The sequence below is a fragment of the Heptranchias perlo genome, chromosome 2, assembly GCF_035084215.1.
Source record: "Heptranchias perlo isolate sHepPer1 chromosome 2, sHepPer1.hap1, whole genome shotgun sequence".
NCBI lineage: Eukaryota > Metazoa > Chordata > Chondrichthyes > Hexanchiformes > Hexanchidae > Heptranchias > Heptranchias perlo.
In genome coordinates this window covers 108,815,615-108,834,444 of record NC_090326.1, presented here as the reverse complement: position 1 = coordinate 108,834,444, position 18,830 = coordinate 108,815,615, and the positions used below count along the sequence as shown (strand labels likewise).

The 18,830-nt window shown below is 44.4% G+C and overlaps 1 protein-coding gene across 2 annotated transcripts in view; it reads left to right on the top strand.

Moving 5' to 3' along the window:
* Positions 1-18,830, top strand: part of cntnap2a (contactin associated protein 2a) — a 1,620,024-nt gene that overhangs the window by 1,381,732 nt on the left and 219,462 nt on the right. For both annotated transcript variants that reach the window (XM_068005678.1, XM_068005683.1), the window contains exon 16: positions 9,600-9,770. In XM_068005678.1, the coding sequence (XP_067861779.1) occupies positions 9,600-9,770 (171 nt within the window). The remainder of the gene's footprint in view (positions 1-9,599; positions 9,771-18,830) is intronic.

Here is an 18,830-nt window from a genome sequence, read left to right as displayed (position 1 = left end):
AAAGTAAGTGTGTGTGCCTCTTCAACTTTTTTGCTTGCATCTAGCTTTCTCCTAAAATAGCAAAAAAGAAAAATATAACCTTTAGTTTACTACCTTATCATTCCCAGTCATCTGTTACTCCTTAAATGAGGAAGTTTAGAATTAATTTGTAATAATCTTATTACAAAGTTTTATTTCAATATCATAATTTGTCTGTAATGTTTCAAGTTATTAATTGATCCCAGTAGATTTAACAGTGCTGTTTTGAATCCATAACATAATTCAGCTTTTTTTTTTACAGCTTCTGTGGTTTTTTTCACCAATGTTAAATTGAATAGTAAATATGCCTCATCACTCAAATCTGGAAAATAGTGCAGGGGTCCCCAGATATGGAATGCTGTGGATATATTTCAGAGGAAAACAACCAGTTCTCAGTGATTGGGGAAGGTTATGCGCTTGCTGTATAAATCTTTCTGATACAAAGCTTAATCCTGGGCACCTTCCATTGTGTTTGAGAACATTGTATCATTCCTAGAATACAGATATGATGCTGTATCTGTTGATCTGCTATCAATGTATATGTAAAAGTTCTGTGTCTAATATACTTCCGTCACACTGCAAATTGTCAAAAGTATTGAAAGTCATTTTGTGCTGGTTTCTTCTGATCTGGAGACGGAAGTTTACAAGCACCTGCCAACTTACAAACTTCCTTCGCTGACAGCAGTTAACTTCTCAGTGACCTCAGGAATTACAACACTCAGGGAGGTAAGTTTTAACCTAACCCACCCAGTGGGAAACTGACAGGAGCAGCTCAGTCATATGTTTTGCACTCTGCCCAATTGATAAAACATATTAAGAAATTGAAGTCACTCCCTTAGAAGTGTTGATTCGCACCAAACTTGGAGATGAACAGTTTCTGTTTACCAGGCCTGTTATCATTAGACTATAGGCAACAGTCAAAACTCAGACAATAATGCAAGGATAGGAGAAAGGAATATGATTTTATTAGCATTGTATCAAAGTACATACAGCATCTGTTCAGGCTCCTTCCAGGTGAGCACTGTGGCAGTAGGCAACTAGCAAAGCAAAGTAGTAAGCAGTTAGACAAAGTGTTGTAACAGAGGTGTCAAACAACCTCACAACCAGTGCTGTATGTACCCTGACCAATATTCCTTTAACAGCAATCTGCTATAATGTTTCCCTTCCCTGCCAGCCTATTGGAGGCACTTTTCATTCTCGGGTATATTTTTTCTAGGATTTGTCTTGTGATAATAGAATTGTGGTGGTTTTGGGTGGTGGTGGGGGGGTAATCCACATTTGAAGATTAAGAGAATATACTTATCACTACACTATGCACATGGTACACATAACATTATGCAAGATGTACATACAGTAAAGGTAAAGTAAAGGGCATTGAACTTAGCTAATAAAGGTAACCAATTAATTCATTTCAGTATGTTCCATTTAATCAAAGTTAATCCAGAGTCGCATTTTTTTTTTGAAAAGCCCCTTAGAGATTTTAGTGGGCAAATCCTCAGAGAAAACCATTGGTCCATTCCCATGCGTCTCACATTGTGCAACTCAAGAGCAGCACTGACAGAGGTGTATGAGCAGGTCACTCATATACCCAGTCAGGGAGCACGTGTGGTCCAGACAGAAGCGAAAAGAGGGAGAAAACTTATTATAGGGCAGAGCCCGTAAAACATCAATGGAAAAAGAAAAGTTAGAGAACATTTTTTAAAATTCTGAACAAAAGTTAGTTTAGCCAATTGTGATTCAAAGCTAAGAACTTGATAAGAAATATTTAATTCAAGAAACTTGGGCCTGACATTGTGGTCCCAGCACCAGCCATACCTGTAGTGAAATAAGCTGAGCTCACACAATAATGTGAGGTCAACTCATTTAAATATTTTAGTGGTGCCTGGTGTGTACAGCACATGATATGCTGGAAGCGCTGTGTGGATAGGGAACCAGAATGTTCGTGCCAGCTACTGGTTACTTACATGGTGCTGCCATTTTTTATGTAGTGTTGTACCAGGTCCCCTTAAATGCATCTGTGCTAGTCACCTCAACTACTCCTTGTGGTAGCGAGTTCCACATTCTAACCACTCTCTGGGTAAAGAAGTTTCTCCTAAATTCCCGATTGGATTTATGGCCCCTAGTTCTGGTCTCCCCTGGAAGTGGGAGCATCTTCTCTACGCCGACCCTATCAAACCCTTTCATAATCTTAAAGACCTCTATCAGGTCACCCCTCAGACTTCTCTTTTCTAGAGAAAAGAGCCCCAGCCTGTTCAATTTTTTCTGATAGATGTAACCTCTCATTTCTGATATCAACCTAGTTAATTTTTTTTGCACCCTTTTCAATGCCTCTATATCCTTTCAATAATATGGAGACCAGAACTGTTCGCAGTACTCCAAGTGTGGTCTAACCAAGGTTCTGTAAAAGTTTAACATAACTTCTCTGCTTTTCAATTCTATCCCTCTAGAAATGAACCCCAGCGCTTGGTTTGCTTTTTTTATGGCCTTATTAACCTGCTTCGTTACTTTTAGTGAAACCCTCAGGTCCCTCTGCTCCTCCACCCCGTTTAGACTCTTATTATCCAAGCAGTATGTGGCCCCCTTATTCTTTCTACCAAAATGTAATACCTCACACTTATCTATATTGAAATTCATTTGCTAATTACACACCCATTCTGCAAGTTTATTAATGTCTTCCTGTATTTTGTTGCAGTCCTCCTCAGTATTAACTATACTCCCAAATTTAGTGTCCTCTGCAAATTTTGAAATTGTAATTCCGATTCCTGAGTCCAAGTCGTTTATGTAAATAGTGAACAACAGTGGTCCCAGCATCGATCCTTGTGGAACACCACTTCCCACCTTTTGCCAATCTGAGTAACTACCTTTAACCCCTACTGTCTGTTTTCTGTTTTCTGTTTTGTAACTAACTTGCTATCCATTTTGCTACATGTCCCTTGACTCCACATGCTCTGACCTTAGTCATGAGTCTACAATGTGGCACCTTATCGAAGGCCTTTTGAAAATCCAAATATATTACATCTACTGCATTAGCCTTGTCTACCCTTTCTGTTACTTCTTCAAAGAATGCAATAAGGTTGGTCAAGCATGACCTCCCCTTTTGAATTCCATGCTGGCTATGCTTTATTATATTTTTGGTTTCTTGATGCTTTTCTATTACATCTTTGAGTAAGGATTCCATTATCTCTCCTACCACCGACATTAAACTAATTGGTCCATAGTTCCCTGGACTGGTTCTATCTCCCTTTCTAAATATAAGAATCACATTAGCTGTCCGCTAGTCCTCTGGCACTATATAGAAGAGCAATCCACCTAGTCCCACTCCCCCGCCCTATCCCTGTAGCCATGCAATTTTTTTCCTTTCAACTACTTATCCAATTTCCTTTTGAAGGCCACGATTGAATCTGCCTCAACTACCCCCTCTGGCAGTGCATTCCAGATCCTAACCACTCGCTGTGTAAAAATGTTTTTCCTCATGTCACCTTTGGTTCTTTTGCCAATCACCTTAAATGTATGTCCTCTGGTTCTTGACCCTTCTGCCAATGGGAACAGTTTCTCTCTATCTACTCTATCAAACCCTTCATGATTTTAAATACCTCTTTAAATCTCCTCTCAATCTTCTCTGTTCCAAGAAGAACAACCCCAGCTTCTCCAGTCTATCCACGTAACTAAAGTCCCTCATCCCTGGAATCATTCTGGTAAATCTTTTCTGCACCCTCACTAAGGCCTTCACTTCTTTCCTAAAGTACGGTGCCCAGAACTGGACACAATACTCCAGTTGTGGTCAAACCAGTGTTTTATAAAGGTTCATCATGACTTCCATACTTTTGTATACCATGCCTCTATTTATAAAGCCTGGGATCCCTTATGCTTTTTTAACCGCTTTCTCAACCTGCCCTGCCATCTTCAATGATTTGTGCACATATACCCCCAGATCTCTCTGCTCCTGTACCTCTTTTAGAATTGTGCCCTCTAGTTTATATTGCCTCTCTTCAGTGGTCCTACTGAAATGTATCACTTTGCATTTTTCTACCACTTGTCTGCCCATTTCACCAGCCTGTCTATATCCTCTTGAAGTCTATCACTATCCTCCTCACTGTTCACTATTCCAAGTTTTGTGTCATCTGCAAATTTGGAAATTGTGTCCTGTACACCCAAGTCCAAGTTATTAATATATATATCAAGAGAAGCAGTGGTCCTAGTACTGACCCCTGGGAACACCACTGTACACCTTTTCGGTTGCTTTGTACCACTGGTATTTTGTCTCTTCCTCTATTGTGAAAACAGATACAAGGTACCATCTTTAATGGGCCTACATTTCACTCTTTACCACTCTCTTTCTCTTAATATAGGTGGGCTACTAAGTAGACGTGGCCCTTTGCAAGGAGAGGGCAACCTTGTAGCAGAATTTTAGGCTGCCCTCCCCCGTCCCCCGCCCCCCACCCCCCACCCCTTCAGTGCCTGTTGGAAATGGGTGCTCAGCAAGCAAAATGCTGCTCGAATACTCCATTATGGGGATGTTCCTTAGTTAATAATTTCTGGAATTTTAATGAACCATGTACAGGCTCCTAGTGTACTGGCACTGCCCATCCATGCCAACTGTGCTGGACCCATTGGGCATGGAGCAGGCCATGGGCCTCTCACATATAATTTGCAGCCCTGACAACCTGAAGTGCTGCAGCCCTTTGGGTTCCTACTATTACATTATCAGTTCCACAATCTCCTGTACATTTGTAGGCTGAAATATTTGGCCTGTTCTGCTGAGAGCTTTGGTAAGTAATTATTTTTTTTAAAAACCTGCATAATTTTGATTTGATAGGATTAACTTTTAATTAATGCAGGTTTTTAAAGACCTCCTGAAATGTTATGTTAATGTCAGTTGGATTACTAACCACTTCCCCATCAGATTCATAATAGCCATTATTATATTAATAGCCTCCTCTTTACTCAGTTGACGAGTTAATAAGTTTCTGCTTTATCCCCCACGTTTAATGTGCCAAGTTGCTGTTCTCTAAAAGGCCAATTCAACTTTTTCTGACAAGATGCAGTTTAATTAGGTTTCTTCAATTAGTTTGGGCAACTGATTAACGACAGATTGGATTTTTGATTGTTTAACATCTTTTCGCAGAAGTTTTCTTTCACTGATCTTCCTGTTGTTAAACATATTGGTTGTGAATTTGTAGACTCCGCAAACTATGGGCTCGAATTTAGCAGGCCTGCGGGTTCCCAGCGGGTGGTCCTCCGGGAGCGTCGAAAACGCGAACGGCGAAATTAGTGGGTTGCCCACGCGATCGTAGCAGGCAACCCACTAATAGGAATCAATTACCTGCTCCTCCGGGGTCCACGGCGCTGGCCTGCGCGTCGGTCGGGCTGCGCATGCGCAGTACAATCTGTCAGCTGGAGGCTCTCTAGTTAAAGGGGCAGTCCTCCACTGACAGATGCTGCAACCAATAGAACAAATTGCAGCATGGAGCAGCCCAGGGGGAAGGCTGCTCCCAGTTTAATGATGCCTCACCCCAGGTATCATCAGATGGGGTGAGGAGGAGGGGGAGGACACAGATCTTCCACCCGGCGGGCGGGAGGAAGCGGCCTGCCTCTGCCACCAAGAAGGCCTGGCTCGAGGTGGCAGAGGGGGTCACCTGCGCCACCAACATATCGCCCACCTGCATACAGTGCAGGAGGCGCTGCAATGACCGCAGTAGGTCCGCCACAGTGAGAACACGAAGTCTTTCCCCTACACTCCGTCTGCCACAACACTGCCCCCACCCCAAATCTCCTTCGGCACTGCCAACACTATTCTGTCACATCACCCTTCATGCCCACTCACACCCCATCCTCATCTTACCTCCACCTACTCACCTCGCCAGTACTCATCCTGCCACTAACACGCGACCCAATCCTCATACAATCTCATGGCTCCATCCCATACTCACCCTCTCGTGCATCTCCCTCACGGCCAGCCTCACTCAACCTGCCACCACCTGTGCTGCAGCCACAGGGCATGCATCACATATGTGCGGTAGGCAGGGTAAGGCAAACGTCTCGTCAGCATGAAGGGGGTGCACAAGGGTGTCTGAGGGTTTGTCATGGGTGTTACCCATATTGAATTTCAGAGCAACAAACAGCACACATTATATTGACACCACCACTGCCATGTCTCCGCGAATCCTGTCCGTTGTGTCCAATAATGCCCGCTCCTGGGTATCACTATGAGGACCCACCACTGATGCCACCCATCGTGTTACTGCAGAGTAGGTACAGGTGTATTTGCAGGGCTCGTCCGCGCAGACGACTGAGAGACATCGGCGGTGTAGCCGGCTGCACCCTGGAAGGATGCGGAGGAGAAGGTGTGGAGGGCAGTGGTGACTTTGCCAGCGACAGGTAAGCAGTTGGTGCTGGGGCCAGCCAGGAGCGGCTCGGCATGAAAGAGGCTGCAGATCTCCACGACTACATGTCGAGCGAATCTGCGCCTCCCTGTGCACTGCTGCTCGGAGAGGTCCGGGGAGCTGCGCCTCGGTCTGTGGACCCTGTGGCGAGGGTAGTGCCCTCTGCGACGCGTCTCTCTCTGCGGTAGCCCTCCCTCCTGCTGTGCAGGTGGGCGTGCAACAACACCGTGTTGGGGGGATCCACGTCTCTGCGGCGGACGGCGTGGACTACGAGGCTGCTGGTGCTGGTCATGCTCTTCGTCCTCCGAGGGTGTCCACACACCACCCAACTGGCAGGTGTTGGTCTGAGGGGTTGTGCAGGGTAGGTGTGTGGGTCCTCGGACTGGGGCTGCGGTTTCGTGTCGGTCTGTCCTCTGGCTTGGCGGGGGGTGGTGGAGGGCAGGGGTTGCCCTATGTGACGCGGTGGCCTGCGTGGGTGAGGGCGCTCCCCCGTGGAGCGCACCTTGGCACCTGCCACAGGCTGCTGGCTGCAACATGCCTGGTTTGAAAGGTACTGTTTCCCCCAGTGTGGGAAACTGACTGCCTTGAACCTAAAATCCCACACTTCCTCTTTTGACAGCTGCTTCAGCTCATTAACTGACCACAACGAGCAAGGTAAGTACTCTCAAGTGGAACCCCGCTGGCTTTAATTGCCTGCGGGATTCCCACCAGCGGGGCTTGCGCGCGCAGCCCCGCACGTCAGCGCGGTACCCGGAAGTGGCCGGGATTTCGTCGCGATCCGGTCACGTGACCGGAGATCGGGATTTTCGGGGCCCCCCCGCTGGAAACCCGACCCTAAAATCGAGCCCCATGTCCCTATAGGGCTGCCCAAAAAGTTCCTGCAGTGACAAATGTGTATTGTGCATTATATATGTTAACCACAGGGGGATGACTTCAAAATCGGATTATATTGATTCGGAACTAATGAGACTGTAACATCTCTACTAGTTAAATTACATGGGACACGAATCCATCACAAGTTGGTGGTCAGGGGATAGTAAGCAGGGTGGAGTTGTGCAGGCCCTTGGTTGAACAATGAGCTGTGCCACAAAATGGCACAACCTTGTTTCACATTCACTGTTCAAATTCTCAGCTGGTGCATGAAAGCAGAGGTGAGCTACGTTCACATAAAATAAAAAAGTTAACCCCTTGAGCATTTCCAGCCTCTCTGACATGGTGAGTGTTAGAGGCCTAGGGGCAGGTCACCTATCAGTCCATCCAGCTTAATGGACAGTGGCGACCAGCGTGGGCACCTAAAAGAGTTCGGGGAAACATGAAGAGAAAACATAAAATTGAGGATAAAAACAAAAAAAGTGTAAATGCAACTGAAATAGAAACAGAAAATGTTGGAAATACACAGTAGGTCAGGCAGCACCAGATAAGAGAAAAGACGACTAACATCTTGGATACAGATGTTGGCCTAAAAATGATGCAAGTGGAGCATAATTCCAACAGAGGGGTGATAAAAGGAGATTGAACACAGATCTGCTGGCTTGCTGCCCCTCTTATAGTGCCCAACAAACAGAGTTCAGGGGGGTTAAGCAGCTGCTTTTCTGCCTGCCCCCCCCGCCCCCACCTTATATCGAGGGCAGCACATCGGGGGTATTTCTGAGGGTATTCATGGGCTACACCAAGAATTCTAGCAGAAGGACATGCCCCGATAGGCCCTGCAGCACCTATGTCAAAATGAATGTTGTTTGTAGCCTTTGTATTACAACTCTTGTATTGGTGTTTGGTGAAAAAAGCATGCTAAAGTAGTCCTTGCATGCCTGGCTCCCACAGCAAGACAATAGCTGATTTGATATTGGCTTTACTTGTGTCGGGGTTGTCAACTCTTAACATTGAGTATGTCATGCAACTGTTGGCAATCCCAAAATAAACCTCCCAGATTTGCTACGGTTGGCTGCTGGGAAAACCCAGTAAAAACAAATCTTTCTAGCTGTCGATCTTACCAGGAGGTTTACTTTGGGGTTGCACTGGCTGCACGAGACCCACACCTTGAGAGGCAGTAGCACTGGCACAGAGTAAATCAAGGCAGCCAATGTTGGTCTAGCAGAACTGGCCTTCAGGTGCATGTGTTTAGGTCAGTCAAACCACTTTTCTCTTTTGGTTGAAATAAATAATTTTAATTGGATTTTTCTAAGAAAAAATGGTAAATAAGGGTTTCTTGGTGGTTCATTAAGAAAATGCATTCTCTGATGTGCTACTGAGACATATAGACCAGAGTTGGTTGCTAACCTGTGCTGGATTAGCTGACCTCAGATAGGTTTCCACTATTGATTGATGATCATTGATGTCCTCTGATGGAAACTGTGTGCGTGCGTGTGCACTTGGCTGTGCGGTTCCTCCTCCATTGTTAAATAGCCTTTCTGTCTTGACTCACATATGAAGAATGGTCATTTGGGCAAGGTACCAGAGGGCAGCTCTTTTTAAACCTCTGTATTTAATATTTACTTCTCTCTGCCCAATTTTCTAGCCCCTTCAGTCATCTATCAAACTCACATTCCCTGCCATCTCTGTAACATCTAAATTGAAGTCCTTGATTACAGTGATTATTGGGGAAAAACAATGGACTACTTACTTGAGCTGCACACTATCAGCCTCCGTATCTCCTGTCTGCCTAAGCTTATTCCAATTTCCAAGTAACTTCCCTCTGGATCAATATAGTTCTGTTTAATGAGACACTTTTAAAGATTTTCTGAACAGTGTTAGCTGCTCCATGCAAATAACTCACTTTAGAATCTTGATTTTTCTTGCTTCTGCACAAACTTTGATGTGCGAATATCATGAAAACAGCACATTTTGTCATTTGTCAGTGTTTAAATGTACTGAATTGTGTCAGTGAGTGTCTCCATTGATGAACTGGACCTACTATCTGTAGCAAATAGCCACTGCTTGTTTACCATAAGTGACAGCTCTCCCCCGCCAAGGGTTGTGCGCCTACGTATATTTTGTTATGAACACGACAGGATGAATGAATAAGCACAAGGTTAATTTCTCCTGTGCAAGTAATGTTCTTTTTGTATCATAACTGATGAGATTTCGGAAAGCTTTGACATTTTATCAGTGCACCAGCTGTTCCATTACTGCATCTCTTATTGTTTGCGGCAACTTGTTGAAACAGCTGTTGTCATTTCTCCCTCTCTCTCTCTCTATTAGGAAACTATTGGAATGCTGCCTCATTCAATATACCTTCCTCCTATCTGCACTTCTCAACTTTCCATGGAGAGACCAGTGCTGACATCTCGTTTTATTTCAAGACCTCAGCTGCTTACGGAGTGTTCCTTGAAAACTTGGGCAACACAGACTTTATAAGGCTTGAACTGAAATGTAAGTTGACCTGCAAAAGCGCAGTTCCCTTTTGATTTATGTAAGCTAGCTTTAAATGTCATTTATTTTTTTTAAATCTGAATTTGCCATTAATCAATATAATTTAGACTTTCAGAAATGTTAAAGTATGGAAGTATTAAAATTATTATTTTTTTAAAACTAACTGATGTCCATATAAATGACGTTCATTGGACGTTGGACCCAATTGTACTAAAATCTTTGAGTTAATGGGATCCAATTTTCATATTGCAGAACTATTGTGTAACTAGGCAGTGAAGTCACCGATATATTGCTGCATCTGATTTTGGCCAGTCTTGTGATACCACCTTGAGGAGGTAATCTGCCACCACTTCAGTTTAAAACTGGCTGCAGCATAACTGCAGCAAATCTTCCAAACTTAATTTTTAAACATTTTAGTGTTACTGAAGAGCAGACAGAACAGTCAGTTGTCCACTCACTGTTATTTGGATGCTGGTGAGTGAAGCTGTGCGCCTGGGTGTAAACACACAAGAGCAGGTTGCCATTTGCCTCATCAGAGAGTGTTGTGGAGCTGGCAGCATATCTCAGCACTTTTGTTCCAAGTCATTCTCAGACCAAATCGTCTCAAACTAATACTTGCAGTATAACAATGCCATCTGAAACTCGAATTGTGAAAGGTTCAAGATTCAATTTTTTTTTAAATGGGTGATAGAATGGGATGTTGCACGTTTGTAAACTCTTGAAGTAGAAATCTCGTGATAAATTACAACGAACAACAGAACTGTGTTCTGTCCATTTATCATGCTGCTTCCTTGTGTATCCCTATTTGCCCAGATCAAAAGAACAGTTGACAGAGATTGAGGATTATTCACACACAAATTTTTACAAACACCTGTAAATCTAAAAAAGCTAATTATTTTTACACACTGCTGGTCAATCTTCAACGCCACGAAACAACGAAACCCTCAGAACAGAATTTAATTCACAGGTTTTCCCTTTTTCAATTTGTTGACAGAATACCATTAGTCAGATAACAATTTGTCTATTTTATTTCTTCTTCCTTCATGATATTTCACCAGGAAAAACTTTTGTTTAAAAAAAATTGTCAAGGTTGATATGCAACATAGCAAGGTTAGAATTTTTCAAGATGACAGAAAATCATTAAATAAGGAATGTTATTTCTGAAGCAATACTTTATTTTCTTGCCTACGACCCATTACTTCTAATGATAATTTTAAATCTACTGGCATCAGACCTTCTGGTGTCTGACCGAGCCTGACACTAATAGAACTAATATGTTTTCTTTTCAGATTTATACGTATAATTTTACATTGAGAGAGAGAGTTATAATATAATTATTCCAGTTCTCACAGGAATACAAAGAGCACTTTGTTTACCATACCCTTCCCTAAAACCTATGGCAGAAATGAGAAGAAATATATACAAGTCCAGATGGAGCACTAGCCTCACTTCTCCTACCTTTGTACTCTTGTGAAATCATGACATAAGTAAATGACCATTAGCACCCACTACATTTTGAAAAATAGGGCCATTAATGAAAGTGTTTCCTTCTTGACAGTTTATTCACTTAGCTGAGCAATGAAAGCCTTGTTGTGACATACAAGACGGGCCTCATAATCAAAAGGAACAACCCCTGAAGCAGTAGCATTTAGGAGGCACTGTATGAAAAAAAATGTTTGGCAAAACCAAACCTTTTTTTAGGTTATTATGGGGGTTAATTATGGACAAGCGCTGAAAGAGCTGTACATCATTTTCATGACCGTCATGTCATGTGCAAGGGTCATGGTTTATGTCATCATTTTACGTATTTGTAAACAAACAAATGAAAAGGTTTGCTGAATAGTTTTAATGCAGGCAGTTAGACTGTTGTTAGTTTAAAGCTGAACACAATCTATGGTCAGATATCACAAGATTAACATTGATCTTTAATAATAAGGCTTCTTTATCATACCATGTCTGATCAACACAACCAATATTTCAGACAGTAGTTCTACATTTGAACAGGCACTGGGACCTACTGTATATATTCTCCACCCAAATGGACAAACATACAGAAATCATATGAAGAATAATGAATCCCTGAGAGTGCATACAAGGCAGTAATCCAATCATTTGATTCATTGCACACATAAACCATTGTAGCAAAACTCAAAAACACAATTGAACTTCAGGATTAGATTATTCTGGCTATTTGTTAGTTTCTATAATGTATAATAATCCATTTCATCAAGTCATTTTATTCAGGCTTTGTTTCATTTGTCTAATGACAGTGGTTGTCAGTAGAGACACAAATGAGGTTCAATGATACCTGCACTGAAGGACGAGTGATTGTGTTACTTTATTGAGAAACAATTTGCAGTTGATTACTGGGAATTTCTATGACTAGTGCATAATATGAATGGGTTAAACACAATATGCTCACTTCAAAATCTAGATTTGCTGGACCATTTTTCTGCAAAGAATAATGGAAAAAGAGTTATTTTTAATAGTGTATTCACAGAAGTTTAAAAAGGGCTCCTAGACATTGTGTAGTTAAGATACCAATGAGCTAACATTGAGTTTCCCCATGGATTGTAAATAATAAGCAATTAATTAGACTTAATGGGCCGGAAATTGCTTTAAAAAGAACAGTGAGCTCAACAGCGTTCACCGTCTTTAGTGGCCAAATGAAAGAACAAGTGTCGGCGCTCGCACATGTGCAGTCAAACACGGAAATCCGGAACTTGCACTTCCTGATTCACTGGTGATCTGACAGGTTCGTGTTAAAGGGATATCACTAGCGACAAGCAACAGAATCAATGGACCAGCACTAACTTGCTCTTCTGCCCAGCTGGAAACTAACTAATATCACCACAAAACAGGTACACTTAAATATACCAGGACTAAACTAAATTTTATTAGCACGGTAAGTCTTAATGACTGCCAAACAACTAAAAATTAACTTTTAAAAATGTGGAGTCTCATCACTCCTTATTTTGATAGATTTGGGTCATTAAAAAATTGTTTTCCTTGCAGTAAAGACCATGGAAAATTAATGGGTGAGTCTAAATCTATGGAGCGGCGAGCGCCATTCGTTCACCGCTCGGAGCAATTTACAAACCATTATTTACAGTCCAATTAAATGTAAATTCATTACATTTACGTTAATTAGCCATTATGTTGGAAAGTCTTGGATCCACTTTCTGGCTATGTACAGCGAGAGGCAAAAATGTAGAGACATAGACACAGGCAGTCTGTCAGGTGTAAACATGTTTGTGAAGTCAGCCAAGTTTATAAAAAGAATGTTGCAAGGCAGTCACGCAGCAAAAGCTGTGAGCAGGTTGTAATTCAGGAGAAGGTTGTCAGAAATCACTTTGCTTAAGTCAAGCCACATGACCGCTGATGTGGGGAAGCGTAGCATATTCATTTTTTTGTATCATTACACAGGACAAATTGTCCTCATTTAACTAAGGGAATCTGATCATAATTGTTACTCTATATATTCACTCCCTGTGAAAGAAAGCAGTTTAATGATTTCCATCAAATCTCATCTCAAGTCTAAGCTCACTCTGCCTTCAGAGAGACTGAAAAAGTAGATGTGTGAAAGACACCAAAATCTGGTTAAAGTCACAAATGGGTACTATTGTTACACCCCTAGGGCTATGTTTTTGTGCAAGTAGATCTACAGCAGTGTGAGTTAACTCCTATTAAATTAGGATGCTTAAACCGCTTACAGGAGCAACTGATACCACTGAACCTGAGACGGTATCTACAGCAGACCTGAATTTGTACCGGAGGATCTGTCCGGGAAATTTTCACAATAGATTCTCACATTACAGATAGATTATATAAACAAACTGCATCGTGACTGCTGAGGTTTTAAGAGGTCTTTGTTTTATACAGCAGCTTTTTACCTAAATTAATGTGGATGACACATTTGCGACTTGAGTTATTATCTAGGACTGATCACTACCACAGTATGCCAAATGTTAGCATTTCATTTTATCTGGTTACATTGTACTTTGAAGGTGCTTATCCCTGAAAATCTATCAGAGCTTTTTGTATGATGAAAGGACAAACCTTGTTTTTTTACATATCCAGTTTTACAAACCTATTTACTTATTGAGGATAATAAGGTTCACTGGATCTTTTGGTAATTCTTTGCATTTAGCAATTGAGGCAACTGCTATGCAAATACCCAATAAATGGGCAGCCCATTGACATTTGTAATGTCCCATTTGCTTGATGAGGACAAACTTCAACATTGCTACACTAGACTGCTGTCATCCCATAATCTTTTATGTGTATGACTTTGATTGTAGTTGACCTATCTTTGCATATCTTCTCAATAATGTATGAGAAATGACCAACCTTCAGACAAGACAAGAAGCTCCAAACACTCTTGCACATTACAATATAGACGAGCTTACCTTCTAAACATTGCGATAGTCAATGGAGTTTCCTACTATATTATGAGTTCATAATAACTGCATTATCTTACCACTCTAATTTACTAGCCTGGAACATCTGCTCGGCCAGTGGAAACGTGGCATAGGGGACTTGCATCCCACATATGGATGCACCTCTGATCCTAACTGATTTTCTGGCCTGATGGTCATTCAAATAATTTTGGTGGGCTATCCATTGGAGAGGCCACCAGGAAGGGGGGAGGGTTAGCAGAGATTGGATGCGGTAGCATCGTGCAGCCTGCCACAGGACAACATGGTCAGTGGTGCTCATTTAAATTGCAGAAGAAAATTAAGTTTTTTTAAATGCCCTGTGATCGATCACATAGGCATTTTGGTCTTTTAAATTTCAAGAGGACCCTCTGGTGACCGTAGCAATGCTGGATGTCAGGGACAAACAGATTCAGCGCAACTATGGTACAAATGATGGAAAATATGTCAGTTGACATATTTCTGTCATTTGAAAAGTATTTCAATATGGCCACCAATGGTTTGGTGGATGTATTAAAAGCCCCTCCTTCTGGTGTAACTCCAGTGGAATATCTAGCTTTTACATTTTACAATCAAGTAGGACAAGGATAGGAGTCTGGCCTTGTTTGTTGAAAGGTGACTAAATACATGGACCATGGGCCCGATATTAGCACCCACTATCGGGTGCGTTCCTGGCAGGGGGGGCTCCGAAAATCGGGGAATCCCGGAGCGGGCCGGGAGCCCGGCTCCAACCCGCCCACTTCCGGGTTCCCCACAGACTCGCTGACGTGCGCGCGCAGCCCCCGCATGTGGGACTCCCGCAGGCAATTAAAGCCGGCGGGGTGCCACTTAACAGTATTTATTCTGCTATTTCAGGTCGTTAACAGACCTGATTAAGGGAATATTTCAGGAGGGGTGGGATATAACAAACAACTGGGACTGTTTCCCGTACTGGGGGAAACACTCCCAGTTGAAATGGATGTGTTTCAGCGATCAGCCTATGGCAGCTGCAAAGGTCCATTTGACGGGTTGTGGGGGGGGCGGGGAGATGCTCACTCATTGCGGGAGGCCACTCTGGACAAAGTTTGGCCTCCACCACCCTCCTCCTAACAATCAAATTCACTTACCCCGGGGTCCAGACACATTTACCGACCTTGCGGACCCCCTCAGATGTACATCTTCCGGATGGGGGCCGCCGTAGCTGCAGTCATGACCTCCTCGGGGGGCGAACAGCATCACCAGCCTCTGACACGTGGAGTTCCACAACACAGTGCTGTGACACATCCACCTGCACAGCAGGAGGGAGGGCAACTGCAGAGAGAGATGCTGCGCAGAGGGCACTACCCTCGCCACAGGGTCCGCAGACCGAGGCTCAGCTTCCTGGACCTCTCTGAGCAGCAGTGCACACGGAGGCTCAGAGTCACTCGACATGTAGTCGTGGACATCTGCAGCCTCCTTCATGCCGAGCTGCTCCCAGCTGGCCCGAGCACCATCTTCTTACCTGTCGCTGTCAAAGTCACCACTGCCCTCAACAAATTCTCCTCCGCATCCTTCCAGGGTGCCACCGGGGACATCGCCGACGTCTCTCAGTCGTCTGCACAAAAGAGCCCTGCAAATACACCTACACCCACTCTGGGTGACACAATGGGTACGGTAGCATAGTGGTTATGTTACTGGGCTAGTAATCCAGAGGCCTGGACTAAAATCCAGAGTCATGAGTTCAAATCCCGCCACGGCTGCTGGCGAATTTAAATTCAATTAATTAAATTCAATTAATTAAATAAAAATCTGGAATTAAAATACTAGTATCAGTGATGATGGCCATGAAACTTACCCGGTCTGGCCTATATGTGACTCCAGACCCACAGCAATGTGGTTGATTCTTAATTGCCCTCTGAAATGGCCCAGCAAGCCACTCAGTTGTAAAATCTCGCTACGAAAAGTCATAATAAGAATAAAACCGGACGGACCACCCGGCATCGGACAACTAGGCACCGGACACGACAACGGCAAAACACCAAGCCCAGTCGACCCTGCAAGGTCCTCCTTACTAACATCTGGGGACTTGTGCCAAAATTGGGAGAGCTGTCCCACAGACCAGTCAAGCAACAGCCTGACATAGCCATACTTACAGAATCATATCTTTCAGCCAACGTCCCAGACTCTTCCATCACCATCCCTGGGTATGTCCTGTCCCACCGGCAGGACAGACCCACCAGAGGTGGCGGTACAGTCATATACAGTCAGGAGGGAGTGGCCCTGGGAGTCCTCAACATTGACTCTGGACCCCATGAAATCTCATGGCATCAGGTCAAACATGGGCAAGGAAACCTCCTGCTGATTACCACCTACCGTCCTCCCTCAGCTGATGAATCAGTCCTCCTCCATGTTGAGCACCACTTGGAGGAAGCACTGAGGGTAGCAAGGGCACAAAATGTACTCTGGGTGGGGGACTTCAATGTCCATCACCAAGAGTGGCTCGGTAGCACCATTACTGACCGAGCTGGCCGAGTCCTGAAGGACATAGCTGCTAGACTTGGCCTGCGGCAGGTGGTGAGCGAACCAACACGAGGGAAAAACTTACTTGACCTCGTCCTCACCAATCTACCTGTCGCAAATGCATCTGTCCATGACAGTATTGGTAGGAGTGACCACCGCACAGTCCTCGTGGAGATGAAGTCTCTTCTTCGCACTGAGGACACCATCCAACGTGTTGTGTGGCACTACCACCGTGCTAAATGGGATAGATTCAGAACGGATCTAGCAGCTCAAAATTGGGCATCCATGAGGCGCTGTGGGCCATCAGCAGCAGCAGAATTATATTCCACCACAATCTGTAACCTCATGGCCCGGCATATTCCTCACTCTACCATTACCAACAAGCCAGGGGATCAACCCTGGTTCAATGAGGAGTGTAGAAGAGCATGCCAGGAGCAGCACCAGGCGTACCTAAAAATGAGGTACCAACCTGGTGAAGCTACAACTCAGGACTACATGCATGCTAAACAGCGGAAGCAACATGCTATAGACAGAGCTAAGCGATTCCACAACCAACGGATCAGATCAAAGCTCTGCAGTCCTGCCACATCCAGTCGTGAATGGTGGTGGACAATTAAACAACTAACGGGAGGAGGAGGCTCTGCAAACATCCCCATTCTCAATGATGGCGGAGTCCAGCACGTGAGTGCAAAAGACAAGGCTGAAGCGTTTGCAACCATCTTCAGCCAGAAGTGCCGAGTGGATAATCCATCTCAGCCTCCTCCCGATATCCCCACCATCACGGAAGCCAGTCTTCGGCCAATTCGATTCACTCCACGTGATATCAAGAAACGGCTGAGTGCACTGGATACAGCAAAGGCTATGGGCCCCGACAACATCCCAGCTGTAGTGCTGAAGACTTGTGCTCCAGAACTAGCTGCGCCTCTAGCCAAGCTGTTCCAGTACAGTCTCCACATCATAGCTACAACACTGGCATCTACCCGACAATGTGGAAAATTGCCCAGGTATGTCCTGTCCACAAAAAGCAGGACAAATCCAATCCGGCCAATTACCGCCCCATCAGTCTACTCTCAATCATCAGCAAAGTGATGGAAGGTGTCATCGACAGTGCTATCAAGCGGCACTTACTCACCAATAACCTGCTCACCGATGCTCAGTTTGGGTTCCGCCAGGACCACTCGGCTCCAGACCTCATTACGGCCTTGGTCCAAACATGGACAAAAGAGCTGAATTCCAGAGGTGAGGTGAGAGTGACTGCCCTTGACATCAAGGCAGCATTTGACCGAGTGTGGCACCAAGGAGCCCTAGTAAAATTGAAGTCCATGGGAATCGGGGGGAAAACTCTCCAGTGGCTGGAGTCATACCTAGCACAAAGGAAGATGGTAGTGGTTGTTGGAGGCCAATCATCTCAGCCCCAGGACATTGCTGCAGGAGTTCCTCAGGGCAGTGCCCTAGGCCCAACCATCTTCAGCTGCTTCATCAATGACCTTCCCTCCATCATAAGGTCAGAAATGGGGATGTTCGCTGATGACTGCAGTGTTCAGTTCCATTCGCAACCCCTCCAATAATGAAGCAGTCCGAGCCCGCATGCAGCAAGACCTGGACAACATCCAGGCTTGGGCTCATAAGTGGCAAGTAACATTCGCGCCAGATAAGTGCCAGGCAATGACCATCTCCAACAAGAGAAAGTCTAACCACCTCCCCTTGACATTCAACGGCATTACCATCGCCGAATCCCCCACCATCAACATCCTGGGGGTCACCATTGACCAGAAACTTAACTGGACCAGCCATATAAATACTGTGGCTACGAGAGCAGGTCAGAGGTTGGGTGTTCTGCGGCGAGTGACTCACCTCCTGACTCCCCAAAGCCTTTCCACCATCTACAAGGCACAAGTCAGGAGTGTGATGGAATACTCTCCACTTGCCTGGATGAGTGCAGCTCCAACAACACTCAAGAAGCTCGACACCATCCAAGATAAAGCAGCCCGCTTGATTGGCACCCCATCCACCACCCTAAACATTCACTCCCTTCACCACCGGCGCACTGTGGCTGCAGTGTGTACCATCCACAGGATGCACTGCAGCAACTCGCCAAGGCTTCTTCGACAGCACCTCCCAAACCCGCGACCTCTACCACCTAGAA